We start from the raw sequence: 19,420 nt of genomic DNA on the forward strand, positions 1-19,420 counted from the left end.
GGCACATAATGAGAATTGTAATTGAATTTGCTTCCTTATGTGAACCAGCTTGAACTTTCTCTGTAAAAGCAGTATGAGAATATAAAATCCGCTCGGGCTTGGAATATGAGATATATTACAAATATTGCATTTACTTGTACAGGCTGGGTAACGTTGCACATGTTTCTGTCTATAAATGAGCACAGGCATCTTGCCTGAAGGGGTTGTCTGGGAATAATCTTTAGGGCCCTTTCCACTTGTGAGAAAAAAAAAAAGGTCCGATTTACAGACCGAAAAAACGATGTAACGGATTTTTTTTTTATCGCAACATCCGTATGACATCCGTATTGCTGTCTGATTTTTACGCACGGGTCTCCTTTGAAAAGCCGGCAAATCAGCGCGGTGTACAGTAAAATCAAACTGACAGGTTAGATTAGAGTAAATATATACACATAGAATAGGTATATATACATATATATGTCAGGGAGACATATTCCACACTACTAATGTTAGTAGTGTGTATGTGCAAAATTTGGGCGCTCTAGCTAATATATTTAAGGGTTAAATCGCGGAAAAAAATTCGCCACGCCACGCCATTTTCTCCACCAGAGTAGTAAAGCCAGTGACTGAGGGCAGATATTAATAGCATGGAGAGGGTCCATGGTTATTGATTCCCCCCCCCCCCCCCCCAGCTAAAAACATCTGCCCCCAGCCACCCCAGAAAGGGCACATCTGGAAGATGCGCCTATTCTGGCACTTGGCTACACTCTTCCCATTCCCGTGTAGCGGTGGGATATGGGGTAATGAAGGGTTAATGTCAAATGCTTAAACACACATTATTACAAAGTATTTTAATGAAATAAAGACACAGGTTTTTGTAATATTTTATTATCCTGGTAATCCACCTGAAGACCCTCGTTCTGTAAAAAAGATTAAAAAAAACAACAATATCCCATACCTTCCGATCTGTCACGTCACACAATGTAAATCCATCTGAAGGGGTTAAATAATTTTACAAGCAGAAGCTCTGCTAATGCAGCTGTGCTCCTGCCTGCAAAACCCCGGGGAATGAATGGAATGTAGGTCAATGGCCTGTAGTTGCCTTCAGTCACGGTGATGTGCCCTCTGCTGGATGTCCTCATATGAACTCGAGCCAGGGAACTTTTCAGAATATTTTCCCACACTCGAGTTCATATGAGGACATATGAGATAGGTTTACCGTATGTAAACAATGTCTCATATCATGTCGGGTTTGGGAAGGAGATGGCAAAAGCCGGCAATTGAATTACCGGCTTTTCTCCTATGTAGCGCTGCAATATATATACAGTTAGGTCCATATATATTTGGACAGAGACAACATTTTTCTAATTTTGGATATAGACATTACCACAATGAATTGTAAACAAGACAATTCAGATGCAGTTGAAGTTCAGACTTTCAGCTTTCATTTGAGGGTATCCACATTAAAATTGGATGAAGGGTTTAGGAGTTTCAGCTCCTTAACATGTGCCACCCTGTTTTTAAAGAGACCAAAAGTAATTGGACAGATTCAATAATTTTAAATAAAACATTCATTTTTAGTGCTTGGTTGAAAACCCTTTGTAGGCAATGACTGCCTGAAGTGTTGAACTCATGGACATCACCAGATGCTGTGTTTCCTCCTTTTTGATGCTCTGCCAGGCCTTCACTGCGGTGGTTTTCAGTTGTTGTTTGTTTGTGGACCTCTCTGTCTGAAGTTTAGTTTTTCACAAGTGAAATGCATGCTCAATTGGGTTGAGATCAGGTGACTGACTTGGCCATTCAAGAATATTCCACTTTTTTACTTTAATAAACTCCAGGGTTGCTTTGGCTTTATGTTTTGGGTCACTGTCCATCTGTAGTATGAAACGACGACCAATCAGTTTGGCTGCATGTGGCTGGATCTGAGCACAAGGAATGGCTCTGAAGACGTCAGAATTCATTCGGCTGCTTCTGTCCTGTGTCACATCATCAATAAACACTAGTGACCCAGTGCCACTGGCAGCCATGCATGCCCAGGCCATCACACTGCCTCCGCCGTGTTTTACAGTTGATGTGGTATGCTTTGGATCATGAGCTGTACCACGCCTTCACCATACTTTTCTCTTTCCATCATTCTGGTAGAGGTTGATCTTGGTTTCATCTGTCCAAAGAAAGTTCTTCCAGAACTGTGCTGGCTTTTTTAGATGTTTTTTAGCAAAGTCCAGTCTAGCGTTTTTATTCTTGATGCTTATGAGTGGCTTGCACCGTGCAGTGAACCCTCTGTATTTACTTTCATGCAGTCTTCTCTTTATGGTAGATTTGGATATTGATACGCCGACCTCCTGGAGAGTGTCGGTCACTTGGTTGGTTGTTGTGAAGGGGTTTCTCTTCACTATGTAGATTATTCTGCGATCATCCACCACTGTTGTCTTCCGTGGGCGCCCAGGTCTTTTTGCATTGATGAGTTCACCAGTGCTTTCTTTCTTTCTCAGGATGTACCAAACTGTAGATTTTGCAACTCCTAATATTGTAGCAATTTCTCGGATAGGTTTTTTCTGTTTTTGCAGCTTAAGGATGGCTTGTTTCACCTGCATGGAGAGCTCCTTTGACCGCATGTTTACTTCACAGCAAAACCTTCCAAATGCAAGCACCACACCTCAAATCAACTCCCGGCCTTGTATCTGCTTAATTGAGAATGACATAACGAAGGGATTGCCCACACCTGTCCATGAAATAGCCTTGGAGTCAATTGTCCAATTACTTTTGGTCCCTTTAAAAACAGGGTGGCACATGTTAAGGAGCTGAAACTCCTAAACCCTTCATCCAATTTTAATGTGGATACCCTCAAATGAAAGCTGAAAGTCTGAACTTCAACTGCATCTGAATTGTTTTGTTTAAAATTCATTGTGGTAATGTCTATAACCAAAATTAGAAAAATGTTGTCTCTGTCCAAATATATATGGACCTAACTGTATGTATGTATATATGTGTGTGTATATATATGTATATATATATATGTATATATATATATATATATATATATATATATATATATATATATATATATATATATATATATATATATATATATATATATATGTGTATATATATATATATATATATATATATATATATATATATATATATATATATATATATATATATATATATATATGTATGTATATATCTACTCTAATCTAACCTGTCAGTGTGATTTGACGTTTATGGGAAAGTGATAATACGTCACAAATCAGATGACCGTCTGTTATTAACAGATCAGTATTTGAAGCACTTTGCAGGCCCAAACAGGAGTGGTGTTCAGAGATGCCTCTAATAAAATGGGTCATTACCAAAGTGTGCACCTGGTTTTGCTCCATTTGTAATGGATCCACTGTTTGTTTTTTTTAATGATCATACTGATGACAACTGGGCATGTGAACAGGGCCAAACACAGCTGGAATATCACACTGCTATGCTATTTGTGCTGAACAAAACCATTATTCCTGCATCTATTTTTCAGAAGTTTTACTTTGGACTGCCTTCACTTTTACATTACCTGGCTGTGTTTTGCGCCGTGCATTTCCACCATTAATTACATCACGTGTTACGTCTTCTCACACAGATAGCCCTAGCACATTCCATCCTATCTACGGTATTTATTCTGACTGTCAGACAAGTCCGTACAAGTGAAATGTCAGATCTGCCCACGCAGGCAGAACCATGCTACTGAAAATCGCCAATAAAATTTGGAAAAAATGATTTACGCTTTTTTAGATCTCGTTCACATTCCAAAAAAAGCAAAATATAGAATAAATGTTGTATCTATTGTGAATTCCTCTGTCCCTGTGCCACAACCGTTCGATCTGTTTATGGCACACGGCTAGTGTTTTTGCCTAGCGTGCGTTTTATTGTTGCACTTGTGGTTTGTATGTATAAGAAGTCCTGATGCTTCTGGAACCTCCACATTTTTTACATTCCTCCTGCTATGGGATTAAAGGCACGTGGTGGAAACCTCCCCATAGGGATAGACTGCAGCAAACGAGTTATATAAATTATTTTTCCACCATACAATACATCATTGCCTAATTTTCCATCTGTGAACTGGTGGAGATGATGTAAACCTGACATAACAAGCTCCCGAGCTGTCCATAGAATAAATCTCCAAATCTTCATGATTGGCTGAAGTTTTGCCTTTGAGACTTCTACCAGTCTTCATGTTATTTGGCGTACAGTTTATCTTTTGTGCCATTGTTGGGTAGGAATGCCTCAGTTATTGCTTTTTAGGTCTTTGTGATTATTGTAGCCATCAAATAAAACTAAACTTTTACCATAACTGGCAGTAAGAATCGGTCGTCGTCCCTCCAATTTGCCCGGCCGCTTTTAAATGTACAAAGATCTGAAATGTGGATGGAGCTAAAATAAATGATATGATACAGATTAATCTTCTATATTTTTTTTTTTTTATCTTTTGCAGTGTCTGCATCCGGCACCTGTGAGAAGTTAGAGAAGGAGAAGAATGACTTGCTAACAGCGTATGAAGGCATTCTGCAAAAGGTGAAGGATGAACACTTTGCTGAGTTATCGGACCTGGAGGAGAAACTCAAGCAGTTCTACACCGGCGAATGTGAAAAACTTCAGACAATCTTCATTGAGGAAGCCGAGAAATACAAGTTTGAACTTCAGGAAAAGGTATATATTGCTGTCACTGTACACTGGTACAGAACACGCTGATGGCTTGTTCATGGCTTATTAATCGTTACCTGTACATTGTGGTATTGAACTTTTCTCCAAATAAACTACTTCAACTTCCATGGAAAGTATTTTTTCATAACCTTAAAGGACTTGGACCTGCTGAAGTATACAGTAAAAATCTGAGTATTTTGTGAAGCCCAACCACTGGCTGGTCTTGACAGGACAGTCCTGGCAGGCATCGGGGTCTTGAGTAGGCTCCTGGCAGCCCATCAGCATGAGGTCATATGCAGATAGGGCAAAGTGGTGCCAGCGCCTTTAAACCAACTTGGTTCTTAATGAAAGTCTACACAAGTGAATGAACTGGAAATTTTTGTGCTCAAGATAAAGAACTTTTAAAGTGTCAAAATACTTGACCTCAAACACATGCATGATAAGATTATAATAATCTCTAACAAACGCCTTGTAAATGGTAGAGGAATTGAAGTCCACTAATCCCGCGTGTTCATTGTGAACCTTGTATTAATCTGAAAATCACAGCATGTAATTGTTACGGCCACTAAAACTATTTTTTTTTTCATTTAGGTTGATGACCTCAATTCCACTCATGAAGCCTACAGGCACGCTGCCGAGACCAGTCACGCTGAGGAAATAAAAAACATAAAGGAAGAATATGAAAAATCTTTAACAGGTAATTTTTCAAAAAGCTAAAAATATTTGGTTAGATTTAGTATTGAAAACTATTCAACGTCGTGAATTTATTAGCTCTACATTTCTTGCGCAGCATGTAAGACACTTTTAAATATACCTCACCCTGTGAAAAGGTCCTTTCCCGAAACATAGGGCCTATCTCAACTGGCGTCAGGAACCCGTATTTATACCCAGTTGCCAGACAAAACTGCCAATTACTTTGCTCTGCTGTTCTGTTGAGAGAACATAAGTCAATCCCTTAAAAAGCCACCACTCATTCATAACCTGGGAACCAGGGAAGATTTGAGGGCCTATTTTATAGTAGTGTCATTAAACTCTGGCTGAGGGACAATCCCAAGATGTTTTACCCGGTACTGATACTATCACTTCACCAAAGTGTCTTACCTTCTTGTAAGATGTAACTGGTAAAATATATGTTCTTCTGAAATTTTGTCTTTTGTGGTTAATTTAGGAAAACCGTTTCATGCCCCAAAAATTAGTATAACTGTACAATATTTAGTTGGATTTTGCAGCCTACATTTCAACCAACCAGAATAGTTTGGGTATGAGCAGCTCAGTCAATAGATCATTTGTGTGTAGGACTTTAGACTTTTTATATTATCTGTGTTTCCTGCTATTTCTCTGTATACAAGGAGGAAGAGAAACTCCACAAGGTGGATGGGCTAGGAGTTGTTACATCGTGTTCTTATGTACCTCCTGCACGTGTTATACTGTGTTTATATGCCACGTGTGTGTGGTTTTCATGGTCTAGTATATCATCAAGATGGAATTATATAAACTTATCTTCCACTTTGTACTGGTTCAGTAATGTTTTCATGGTTTGAGGTATAACCATTGGCGTCATGGATTCTTGATAAAGCAGCTGTTTTGTTTTTCCTCTCGGTTTACAGAACTAAAAGACAGCCAAGAGCGTGAAAATAAGGCATTGGAAGACTCTTTTAAAGAAAAACAGGCTGAGCTAGAGGTTGGTTTTATACCTTATATCTACTAGTTTTTCTCATTTCACCATTTGTTTACCCCATTTTTTTTTTTCTCCATCCCCAAGAAAAAAATCGAAGAGCTGAGACAAGAGAATGAATCTCTGAAGGAGAAGTTGAAAGCCGAGGAAGAACAAAGAAAATTATCCAAAGAGAAAACCGCACTGGTTCGTGCCTTGTAGTATCTAGGCTGAAATGTTGATCCTTCAGCCATTGTCCTTACTATTAGTGATGAGCGAATATACTCGATACTTGAGATTTCCCGAGCACGCTCAGGTGTCCATCCTCACCACATCTGAATGATTTACATCTGTTAGCAAGCTTGATTGCATGTGGGGACTCCCTAGCAACCAGGCAACCCCCACATGTACTTATGCTGGCTAACAGATGTAAATCATTCAGCTGAGGCAATGAAAACTAAATCTCTGAGCACTAAAAAATACTCGGAGGACCCCCGAGCGTGCTCAGGAAATCTCGAGTAACGAGTATATTCGCTCATCACTACTTACTATTCTTCCTCCTTCCATTTTTGTATGTTTTTAATTTTGTATGATCATCATATTGGTTTACATCATACCAGGTTAGTCACTAGCTGGCTAATTTCATGGGTGGAAATTGGTACCATTTTATTCTGCTGTCGTTTCTCTTAATCTACAAGGTGAAGAGGAAACCTGATCCCCTTCTCTTAGTCAGAACGACTTTTCCTTGGTAGAGAAAAGGTACCGTCACACTAGACGATATCGCTAGCGATCCGTGACGTTGCAGCGTCCTGGCTAGCGATATCGTCCAGTGTGACAGGCAGCAGCGATCAGGCCCCTGCTGTGATATCGCTGGTCGGGGAAGAAAGTCCAGAACTTTATTTCGTCGCTGGATCTCCCGCTGACATCGCTGAATCGGCGTGTGTGACGCCGATTCAGCGATGTCTTCGCTGGTAACCAGGGTAAAGATCGGGTTACTAAGCGCAGGGCCGCGCTTAGTAACCCGATGTTTACCCTGGTTACCATCGTTAAAGTAAAAAAAACAACCACTACATACTTACCTACCGCTGTCTGTCCCCGGCGCTCTGCTTCTCTGGTCTGGCTGTGAGCACAGCGGCCGGAAAGCAGAGCGGTGACGTCACCGCTGTGCTTTCCGGCTGCCCGGCGCTCACAGCCAGACCAGAGAAGCAGAGCGCCGGGGACAGACAGCGGTAGGTAAGTATGTAGTGGTTGTTTTTTTTACTTTAACGATGGTAACCAGGGTAAACATCGGGTTACTAAGCGCGGCCCTGCGCTTAGTAACCCGATCTTTACCCTGGTTACCAGCATCGTTGGTCGCTGGAGAGCGGTCTGTGTGACAGCTCTCCAGCGACCAAACAGCGACGCTGCAGCGATCCGGATAGTTGTCGGTATCGCTGCAGCGTCGCTTAGTGTGACGGTACCTAAAGACCTTTTTAATGTGAAAAATCCCACTACAATAATGGTGTGGGTGGAACTTAAGAGCAGGTTCTGCTAATCTTAATAACGAGACCTTAAATTTTGAAGACCCGAAATATTTTTTTCTAGACTGTATTCCCGCCTCTCTGGTATCCTTCACTGTAAGTTTACAGCCAGATTGATATACATTGAACATGTGCAGACTGCGGAGCAGACTTCTGGACGCGTTGTAGTAATCTCTTATCTTTGACATCTTCATGAGATCATGTCTTTAGTAGAGCTGCGATGGTGGCAGCGAGACACATGAGATGATAAATTTGTGCTGCAGGACAATTAGTGTTTTCATTGTGTGTTCTCATAAAGTCCTAGATCTTGGATATTCTCATCCAACAGGACAGATCCTTGTAACATGTTACCCCTTCCATTTTTTGCAGAAGAACCCCCAGGTGATGTATCTTGAGCAGGAGCTGGAGAGCCTAAAGGCAGTATTAGAGATCAAGAATGAGAAATTACATCAGCAAGACAAAAAGCTTATGCAGATCGAGAAGCTGGTATGTACTCTCCAGATGGATGACAAAGTTTGATCCAAAAATCAATGTTTCTTAAGTAGCAGATGCATCGGTCAGGCAAGCACCTTTTGCACGTAATTAAGGTTACAATCCCGTTGTAGCAATGAGGACTATGTAGGTTATATAGAAGATACGATGCAGTCTCTGGAATGGATTTACAGGCCCTGATTGCTTTGATAAGTCACAGAAGTTTTTGCACAACTCGGCATTGAGCAAAAAATTTAGACTTTATGGTTTTTACGTTGGTTTCTGCCAGTTCAACAAAATAGACAAACCTGGGGTGAGACAGGTGCACCTCGTAGATGTGACACCACTGCTCATCTAATTCATGATGAGCTTTAGCGTTGCTTATGCAAAGATTCTTACCCCAGTCACGGTCTGGAGTAGATTTCTGACGTGGCGGATGGAGTCAAACGCCATGAGCATCTAGTCTCTACAGCTGTACAGCACTATGGGGACGATTCTCTCACTGGTCTTGATGAGGGGGCATTTTGTAGTAGTATCTTCTGATTCATTGAGGCACAAAGGACACTGCTGGAGTAAAATTTGTGGCATAGCAAATGCTCATGAACTTGACAAGTAGGGTCACCCTGCCTGACCCCATTCCCCTCCAGCTTCACTCACTTTGTCTGATCTGGGGCGAGAATGGCTTCAACACACAGGTTGCATTTTTTTGTTTCAAAAAAGGGAATTTTCAATCCTTCTTTTTTTTTTTTTTCTTTCTTGAGACAGAAGTCTGGCAAAAAAAGCTTTGAATTGCCCCTTCTGTGTTAATGAAAACCTGTTTCCTACAGGTGGATATCCCACGGTGGACAGTACTTGCAATTGGTATTTGTCCCCATACTACGAATGTTTTGCACAGGTTTGATTTTAGCGTTTTCAACCAAAAATGCCTTCCTAGTATCCACACCCCTGTGAAGAATACCTGGCGTGTTCCCTTCCCTAGATATAAATATGAGGTAGGCTTTAATCCTAATCTCTTCTAATGCTCCTCAGTGTAGGATATGCACATTGTCTTAGTGCATTTGTGGATATTACCATAAATTTTCCCTTTAAAAAAAAATTAAAAAAAATTCCACACCAAAATAAACATCGTAACTTGCAAATATTGAAGAGTGAAATCCCATTTAGTAGAAAGACCTGTTTTTAAGGCGCTTTATATTGTTTCAGTAGTAGTGCGCACCATGTCACAGGTCCTTCACCACATCGCATTTATACATTATCGCGTATACGGTAAATGCGCTCACTGGTCTCCAGTGCAGGGTTAGAATATAGAATACCAAGATTAGATATCTTAGATTTTTCTGCATACAACTTTTTTTTTCACTATAGAAGAAAACAAATGTTCTTTCTATGAAGATGTGTTAAGAAGCACATGGGTGACATGTCTCTGCATTACACACAGTTCTGCCGTAGCGAAACAGGAACACGTGTCACTTTTGTCTTGTGCCGTATGTTTTTCGGCACATAATTCTGGCAGACAAATGTCACTGAATGAATATTAATTTTGTGTAATGAGGTATTCAGTGGCCCAACCCAGATCTTCATTACCTGCTCTTTTCAAGATATGAACAATGGCAAGTCCAGTGTCAGTCTTCCACAAGTTTGATAACTTGTTGTTTTTGTTGTTTTTTTCAAGGTTGAGACCAACACAATCTTGGTGGAAAAATTAAACAAATGCCAGCAGGAAAATGAAGATCTGAAAGCTCGTATGGCAAATCACATAGCCCTCTCACGGTAAGGTTTGGGATATATATCTTAAAGGTACATATTTTGTTTATTTGGCATGTTGTTGTTGTTTTTTGTGGGTTGAACAAATGCAACACGACCCCGTGAGAACAGTTGAAGTTATTTTGGGTAGACTCCTTACTATCAGTTCTGCACATTCTCCAGTACTCTACAGTCAATCATTTCCTTTGATCAGAGAGGTGAAAGTGATAAAGAAATCACAAGAGTCTAGGAACTTCTATTTTTATGTGTTGACCTAATGTCATGTATGAACCTAATGATCTTATAGTCATGAAAAATCAGATGATGCACAGCAAACGTCTGTACACTTCCTCCAGGTGGGTCCCATTTCATTTGCTTCAACAGTGGCCACTGGAATGGCAAAGGGAGTACCGCCTCTCAATTGCCGGCAGCCATTGTTCTTTTAGTTGGGCGTCCTGGCATGACCTCTTCGTTGTGACACACATGATGTCGCACCAGGCCGGCTAATCAAAAGTAGAGCTGTGGACACCAGCAGATAAGAGGCAGGCCTCCTTCTCCTATTCCAGAGTCAGGAATAATGAAATGGGACATGTAAATCGATTTGCACCAACTCTAGTCCATTACCATGACGTGATCACCAAGTCAGACTCCGAAAAAACATAAAACAAAAACTTCCTCCTGGTGCCATGAAGTAGATAGACGACACTGCCATGTGGGCAACATGCAAGACTTTGGAAAACAGTATCATGGTACTAATGAAAGGCTAACAAACTAATGGCCTACAGTACATTGACGTCGTGTTGCTGTCATTATTTTAACACGCCTTATGTTGCTCTTGCAGGCAGCTGTCCACAGAGCAAGAAGTTTTGCAGAGGTCTCTAGAGAAAGAATCCAAAGCGAACAAACGCCTCTCAATGGAGAATGAAGAACTCCTCTGGAAGCTACACAATGGTGACCTATGTAGCCCTAAAAAGCTGTCGCCATCTTCCCCTGGCATACCCTTCCATCCTCGGAACTCTGGGTCGTTTTCCAGTCCGACAGTGTCGCCGAGATGACAGCACTTTTATGATTAATGAAGATCAGAAAAACTTCTCAAACATTTCGGGACATTGTGGTGAGATTGCTTTGGACAGATACAATGGAAACTAAGGCTATATTAGCCACCTAACCATTACAAGATGACTGGAACTTGGGATTTGGGTTAATGATTCTGTAACCCACTGGAATTTGAAGGAACAACTGGAGAATGTTGTTCTTTCAGCTAAAGAGAAGACTTTATGGTAAATGTATACGGACGTTGTTGCACAAAGCACTTACCTAGCAAGATCAAACTGTTCTTGCATTTTTTTGCCTTTTTTCACCTACAGCAAGTACATAGGGAAAAAAGCTCAGGGCCTGTAGATAAATCACAAACTTTCTAAACTTTCTTTATTCACCTGTTAATTGTTCTTCTCATTGGATCGAGTGTTTGTGAGATGAATGAGATGGATGTTACACACACGGCTTGTCTGCCTTCATGCTGCCTTTTTGTTCTCGTTCTCTTTTTTTGCATTTTTTTTGCCACCATTCTTTGTTCTGTTATCTGTACGAGAAACTTCTGAAAACATTAATGTTTGGAGGAAAACTTGAGCAATCTGCACGACATGTATCTGCCTTGTAGAACATCAGAACGCCATCCATTAATAATTGAGGTTCTCTGGTTGCTTTGTGATCTTCTCAATCCCTCAAATGTCGACCTATTGACTTTTATATGCCTTGGTGAAATAAAATGTCTGCTGCTTCTCATCTGTAAGTACAGTGATTATCCATCTCTTACATAATTATATGTACTTTTTTGGACTATGCAAAAAAAAAAGCACCAAATTGGTGTTGTACCATTGGCCTGCATTAAAAAGCTTATTTGCAGCTAGAACTCATTTTCCAGTGCAAAAAAAGTCTCCAAAAGCTAATGAGGAGCGAGCCATTCTGTAAGAAAAGTAATTGCCATCCGTCAATGCATGCGTCATCTTCAAGCCGCCATTTGCTTCTAATCAGATCAAACCGGGAGGGCAAAAAAAATGGCTATAGTTTATATACCTGCCTTGAAAAAACACCAGAGAAGACGGCTGACCGGGAACGGAGACATTTGTTTGTTTTTTTTTGTTTTGTTTTTTCTTCACTGTTTACAGCTAGTTTGAGTTGACATGGATTTTTTTTTCAATCATTTCCAAAAAGAAAAGTTTCCAAAGAGTTTTATAATCTATCAGCCTGAAATGGGTTTTTTTTCTTATGTTTTTGTAACTCCATTTTTATCCATGCAATTCTTAAGTCTGTTGCCACTTTTTTCCCCTTGGTAATATAGTTTAGGCCTGTGACCAACATGTATTGGTTTGTACCCCTGATTATACTTACTGAAGTTTTTAATTTTGAACACCAGTATGTCAAGTTTGGGCACGGAAAAGAAAATATTTTTGTGTACTTTTTTTTTTCCCAGCAATTTTTTGGGGGTCGTATTTCATCTGTATCATGCAATTGTGTGTAGCTTCTAGCATACTTGGATGTAAAAAGAAATAATAAAGCTGTAGTTGCTTGGTTTGTAATGATGGAAATATATTCTGATGTTTAAGAGAATAAATTTATTGGTGCAATAATTTACGTCATACCGCTTGGTGTCGACCATTATTCAGACGTCTCTTATTTTCTAGCTTGGGGTGCAGCCTGCTTATACAACAGATTTTGATGACAGCACTTTGCAGTAAGCTTCCATAGGTCATTATGGTATTTCATGCACTGATCTTATGATGCTGTTGTATAATATTACATTATGAGGGAACCTGGTGTACGGTGACTATCACTTACTGTTTATTGATTATTGGTAACTGTAACACTATTCTTCCAAATGAAGTCACAAAATGGTAAATTGATACAATCATCTCAAGGGAATTGGGTCATTTTTTATATAAGTTAGATCTTATAGTAAAGACTAATATAGGTGAATAAGTCAGGAGGTGGTCGGGAATGTTTATATTAACCAGGCTCCTCCTAGTGTCATTATGAGTCTTATAAAGTTACATGTAGCAAGTGACCTCTGGTCCACACAGAAGACACCGTATGAGATGGAAACTGCAGAAGGCGGTGGTGGGAGGTATGGATTTTTGTTTTAATTGATTTGTGTGTGTATATATTATATATAATTTCATTTTACTTCTGTTTTAGATTTTGTTTGCTTTGTTGCAAAGTGAACAAAAGAGAAATATTTGGTGTGATCACCTTTTTGCATCCGTTCTTCTAGTGACATTTCCAAGCAGTTTTTGAAGGAACTGTACAGGGAGGTTGTTCCAAAAATCTTGTAGAACCAACCGCAGATCTTCTGTGGATGTCGCATGTGCAAATCCTTCTGTTTCTTCATGTAATTCGATGTTGAGATGATGGCTCTGTGTGGGTCATATTATCACTTTCAGGACTGCTTGGTCTTATGCTGATAATTCTTAATCACATTGGCTCCAAATGTATTCTGCAGAAGGACAATCAGATGTCTCCCAGATCCGTATGTAATTCCCAGCATTGAGGACACAATCAATCTGGACTAAATCTCCGTTTGCTGAAATGCAGCTTCAAACTGGCAAAGAGCCGTCACCATTCTGCACTGTTGCTGCAGACATTATACTGCTCTCCACCCTTCACAGAACAAACTGCCTTCTGGTATAACACTAGTGATGAGTGAGCGTGCTCGGATATTGTTTTAAATGTATCTTGGTCATGCTCAAGTAATATGTTGGAGTCCCCACAGCTGCATGATTCGCCGCTGTCGGACCCATGCGTGAGATACTCTGATAAAATCCTAGCATGCTCTGATAACATGACATCCGGACATCCGAGCACGCTCGCTCTTCTTCACTACTTATAACCAAATATTTAAAATGTTCAGTGGAGCATCTACTGTCATTTTTCTGCACTCAAGTTTTTGTTGTCGTAGTTTAGCATTGTTTCCAAGTTAAAGGTATGGCTTTCTGGCCGCTAGTCTTCCATGACGACTTATCCAAACAGTAAATGGATGTGACCGTTTCTACCTGTTCTGAGCTGATGGCACTGCTGGACATCTTCCTTCTTTGAAGGGGAGGTAGGCATGCGTATTTCATTTTAAATTATTTCCTTGTCAGATTACGGTGTCTTCTGTTCGTAATATGGCCATGTCTTAGTTCTTCATCAAAAGAGCTCGAACATGACATCCTGAAGCACCAGCCTGCCTAGAAACCTTTGCCTTGCTGATGCAGTATATCTTCCCTACTTTTTGTCTGTTGCCTGTGCTCAGTCTTGCCATGGCGCATGACCTGAAACTATCTTCTGCAACCTCACCTGTAGTTGCATAGTTTGGCTGTTCCACACCCAGTCTTTAGCCTCCTTCAGGGCTGTTTAATAAATGTTTAAATAGATTTTATTTTTTTTTAAACCTTTTTTACTTTAGCACAATTTTGTAGCAGGATTAGAGGGTATATAGAGCCTAGAGGATCGTCCTTAATGAGGTGATATTAACAAAATGAGACAGGTTAAAAAATGAGTTTCATTGGCACAAATAAATGTATACATTATTATAAGATCATGCTGTGATTTTAGGAACAATCCTTCAAATTCACTTTTAACTGAGAGCATGCAAAGCTGTTCAGATGGTGGCGTCATCACTGATCGATGTTTGCTCCTAAACGGCGAGGCTTTGGTACACAACTGTATGTCCGTCCAGCTCTGTTACACATACTGATCTTTGTATTTTTGTTGGACCGTTCCTTCTCCAATTCTGTACGAATACCCTACAATTACCATCATTAATGTTCTGTAATGAAGCAGGGAATGTGTGATCTTCAAATAACAGCAATTACTCGATTATGTTATAATGTATAAATTATGTGTTTGTGAAATCCAGTTGTTCGACAGTAATTACCGGTCTCATGTGAAATGTTTTCTGGAGTTGGAAACAAATTAATAGTGAATGAATGCTTTAGTTCCATACATTTATTATGACTCCATACTCCGCTATGAAACAATCCCACAGCAGAGACCGTTTTATACCTCGATATGACACAACATTTTTTTATCATTTGGCAGCAATGATAAAGATATTTAGTGATGTACATAGAAATCATGGGGCTCCATAGCAGGAGTCCAAATTGGGGCCAACGTATCCCAAGGCCTCCCACTCCCCCACCCAAAAAAAAATCATCTTTGTCATAGCTAGTGGAAGACGTGGACAAGGATGGTCAGTAGATTTAGCTGCTTCTTGGCCGGGGCCTCACTCAAAACCAGGTTTTCAGAAGTGGTCGGGCTCCTGGCAGGGGGTAAAGCAGTTCACAAACAGTGCGGTCCTCCTCCATTGGAGATGCGCCAGTGTCCATACAGGAACAGAGAAAAGCAGTCTTGTCTGCTATAGCCACACCGCACTCTGATACATCTCTGCACACACAGCTCTGCTATAGCCACATAGCACTCTGATACATCCCTGCACACACAGCTCTGCTATAGCCACACAGCACTCATACATCTCTGCACAAACAGCTCTGCTATAGCCACATAGCACTCTGATACATCCCTGCACACAGCTCTGCTATAGCCACACCGCACTCTGATACATCTCTGCACACACCGCTCTGCTATAGCCACATAGCACTCTGATACATCCCTGCACACAGCTCTGCTATAGTCACACAGCACTCTGATACATCTCTGCACAAACAGCTCTGCTATAGCCACACAGTACTCTGATACATCTCTGCACAAACAGCTCTGCTATAGCCACACAGCACTCTGATACATCCCTGCACACAGCTCTGCTATAGCCACATAGCACTCTGATACATCTCTGCACACACAGCTCTGCTATAGCCACACAGCACTCTGATACATCTCTGCACACACAGCTCTGCTATAGCCACATAGCACTCTGATACATCCCTGCACACAGCTCTGCTATAGCCACACCGCACTCTGATACATCTCTGCACACACCGCTCTGCTATAGCCACATAGCACTCTGATACATCCCTGCACACAGCTCTGCTATAGTCACACAGCACTCTGATACATCTCTGCACAAACAGCTCTGCTATAGCCACACAGTACTCTGATACATCTCTGCACAAACAGCTCTGCTATAGCCACACAGCACTCTGATACATCCCTGCACACAGCTCTGCTATAGCCACATAGCACTCTGATACATCTCTGCACACACAGCTCTGCTATAGCCACACAGCACTCTGATACATCTCTGCACACACAGCTCTGCTATAGCCACATAGCACTCTGATACATCCCTGCACACAGCTCTGCTATAGTCACATAGCACTCTGATACATCCCTGCACACACAGCTCTGCTATAGCCACACAGCACTCATACATCTCTGCACAAACAGCTCTGCTATAGCCACACAGCACTCTGATACATCTCTGCACAAACAGCTCTGCTATAGCCACACAGCACTCTGATACTTCTCTGCACACACAGCTCTGCTATAGCCACACAGCACTCTGATACATCCCTGCACACACAGCTCTGCTACAGCCACATAGCACTCTGATACATCTCTGCACGCAGCTCTGCTATAGCCACACAGCACTCTGATACATCTCTGCACACACAGCTCTGCTATAGCCACATAGCACTCTGATACATCTCTGCACACACAGCTCTGCTATAGCCACATAGCACTCTGATACATCTCTGCACACACAGCTCTGCTATAGCCACATAGCACTCTGATACATCCCTGCACACAGCTCTGCTATAGCCACACAGCACTGATACATCCCTGCACACACAGCTCTGCTATAGCCACACAGCACTCTGATACATCTGTGCACACACGGCTCTGCTATAGCCACACAGCACTCTGATACTTCTCTGCACACACAGCTCTGCTATAGCCACACAGCACTCTGATACATCTCTGCACAAACAGCTCTGCTATAGCCACACAGCACTCTGATACTTCTCTGCACACACAGCTCTGCTATAGCCACACAGCACTCTGATACATCTCTGCACAAACAGCTCTGCTATAGCCACACAGCACTCTGATACATCCCTGCACACACAGCTCTGCTACAGCCACATAGCACTCTGATACATCTCTGCACGCAGCTCTGCTATAGCCACACAGCACTCTGATACATCCCTGCACACACAGCTCTGCTATAGCCACACAGCACTCTGATACATCTGTGCACACACTGCTCTGCTATAGCCACACAGCACTCTGATACTTCTCTGCACACACAGCTCTGCTATAGCCACACCGCACTCTGATACATCTCTGCACACACAGCTCTGCTATAGCCACACAGCACTCTGATACATCTCTGCACAAACAGCTCTGCTATAGCCACACAGCACTCTGATACATCTCTGCACAAACAGCTCTGCTATAGCCACACAGCACTCTGATACATCTCTGCACAAACAGCTCTGCTATAGCCACACAGCACTCTGATACATCCCTGCACACAGCTCTGCTATAGCCACATAGCACTCTGATACATCTCTGCACACACAGCTATGCTATAGCCACACAGCACTCTGATACATCTCTGCACACACAGCTCTGCTATAGCCACATAGCACTCTGATACATCCCTGCACACAGCTCTGCTATAGTCACATAGCACTCTGATACATCCCTGCACACACAGCTCTGCTATAGCCACACAGCACTGATACATCTCTGCACAAACAGCTCTGCTACAGCCACATAGCACTCTGATACATCTCTGCACACACAGCTCTGCTATAGCCACATAGCACTCTGATACATCCCTGCACACAGCTCTGCTATAGCCACACAGCACTCATACATCTCTGCACAAACAGCTCTGCTATAGCCACACAGCACTCTGATACATCCCTGCACACAGCTCTGCTATAGCCACACAGCACTGATACATCCCTGCACACACAGCTCTGCTATAGCCACACAGCACTCTGATACATCCCTGCACACAGCTCTGCTATAGCCACACAGCACTCATACATCTCTGCACAAACAGCTCTGCTATAGCCACACAGCACTCATACATCTCTGCACAAACAGCTCTGCTATAGCCATACAGCACTCTGATACATCTCTGCACACACAGCTCTGTTATAGCCACACCGCACTCTGATACATCTCTGCAAACACAGCTCTGCTATAGCCACACAGCACTCATACATCTCTGCACAAACAGCTCTGCTATAGCCACACCGCACTCTGATACATCTCTGCACAAACAGCTCTGCTATAGCCACACCGCACTCATACATCTGTGCACACACAGCTCTGCTATAGCCACATAGCACTCGGATACATCCCTGCACACACAGCTCTGCTATTCCCACATAGCACTCTGATACATCTGTGCACACACAGCTCTGCTATAGCCACACAGCACTCTGATACATCCCTGCACACAGCTCTGCTATAGCCACACAGCACTCTGATACATCTCTGCACACACAGCACTGCTATAGCCACACAGCACTCATGCATCCCTGCACACACAGCTCTGCTATAGCCACACAGCACTCTGATACATCCCTGCACACAGCTCTGCTATAGCCACACAGCACTCTGATACATCCCTGCACACACAGCACTGCTATAGCCACACAGCACTCATACATCCCTGCACACACAGCTCTGCTATAGCCACACAGCATTCTGATACATCCCTGCACACACAGCTCTGCTATAGCCACACAGCGCTCTGATACATCTCTGCACACACAGCTCTGCTATAGCCACACAGCACTCTGATACATCTCTGCACACACAGCTCTGCTATAGCCACACAGCACTCTGATACATCTCTGCACACACAGCTCTGCTATAGCCACACATCAATTTTATTATTATTTATTTATATAGCACCATTAATTCCATGGTGCTGTACATGAGAAAGGGGTTACTTAGAGTTATAGATAGTTTACAGTAAACAAGTTTACAGTGACAGACTGGTACAGAGGGGAGAGGACCCTGTCCTTGTGGACTTACATTCTCTGATAAATCCCAGCACACAGCTCTGCTATAGCCACACAGCACTCTGATACATCCCTGCACACACAGCTCTGCTACAGCCACACAGCAATCTGATACATCTCTGCACACACAGCTCTGCTATAGCCACACAGCACTCTGATACATCTCTGCACACAGCTCTGCTACAGCCTTTTCTGTGGGTGATGGGAGCCTGTGCCTAGTGTGAGCCACTTGCAGTTTCTAAATGACTCATGGTGTAAAATGACTGTTTGGATACCGATGTTCTTCAAAAATTCAAAAATACAGCTGAAAAAGGGGCAGCACCGCTTACTTGCCGAGGTCTCTGAACAAATGCACTACAGGATGCAGCCAGCCCATAGAGCAA

At 42.0% G+C, this 19,420-nt stretch overlaps 1 protein-coding gene across 2 annotated transcripts in view; it reads left to right on the forward strand.

The window, feature by feature from the left end:
- The window catches only part of MTUS1 (microtubule associated scaffold protein 1), a 106,259-nt gene extending 93,570 nt beyond the window's left edge, over positions 1–12,689 (forward strand). For both annotated transcript variants that reach the window (XM_069744395.1, XM_069744396.1), the window contains 7 exons: positions 4,454–4,668; positions 5,254–5,359; positions 6,270–6,343; positions 6,425–6,523; positions 8,206–8,322; positions 9,980–10,077; positions 10,892–12,689. In XM_069744395.1, the coding sequence (XP_069600496.1) occupies positions 4,454–4,668; positions 5,254–5,359; positions 6,270–6,343; positions 6,425–6,523; positions 8,206–8,322; positions 9,980–10,077; positions 10,892–11,105 (923 nt within the window). In that variant the 3' untranslated portion in view covers positions 11,106–12,689. The remainder of the gene's footprint in view (positions 1–4,453; positions 4,669–5,253; positions 5,360–6,269; positions 6,344–6,424; positions 6,524–8,205; positions 8,323–9,979; positions 10,078–10,891) is intronic.
- The last annotated feature ends 6,731 nt before the right edge of the window (positions 12,690–19,420 follow it).

This window comes from Ranitomeya imitator, chromosome 1 (assembly GCF_032444005.1).
Source record: "Ranitomeya imitator isolate aRanImi1 chromosome 1, aRanImi1.pri, whole genome shotgun sequence".
NCBI lineage: Eukaryota > Metazoa > Chordata > Amphibia > Anura > Dendrobatidae > Ranitomeya > Ranitomeya imitator.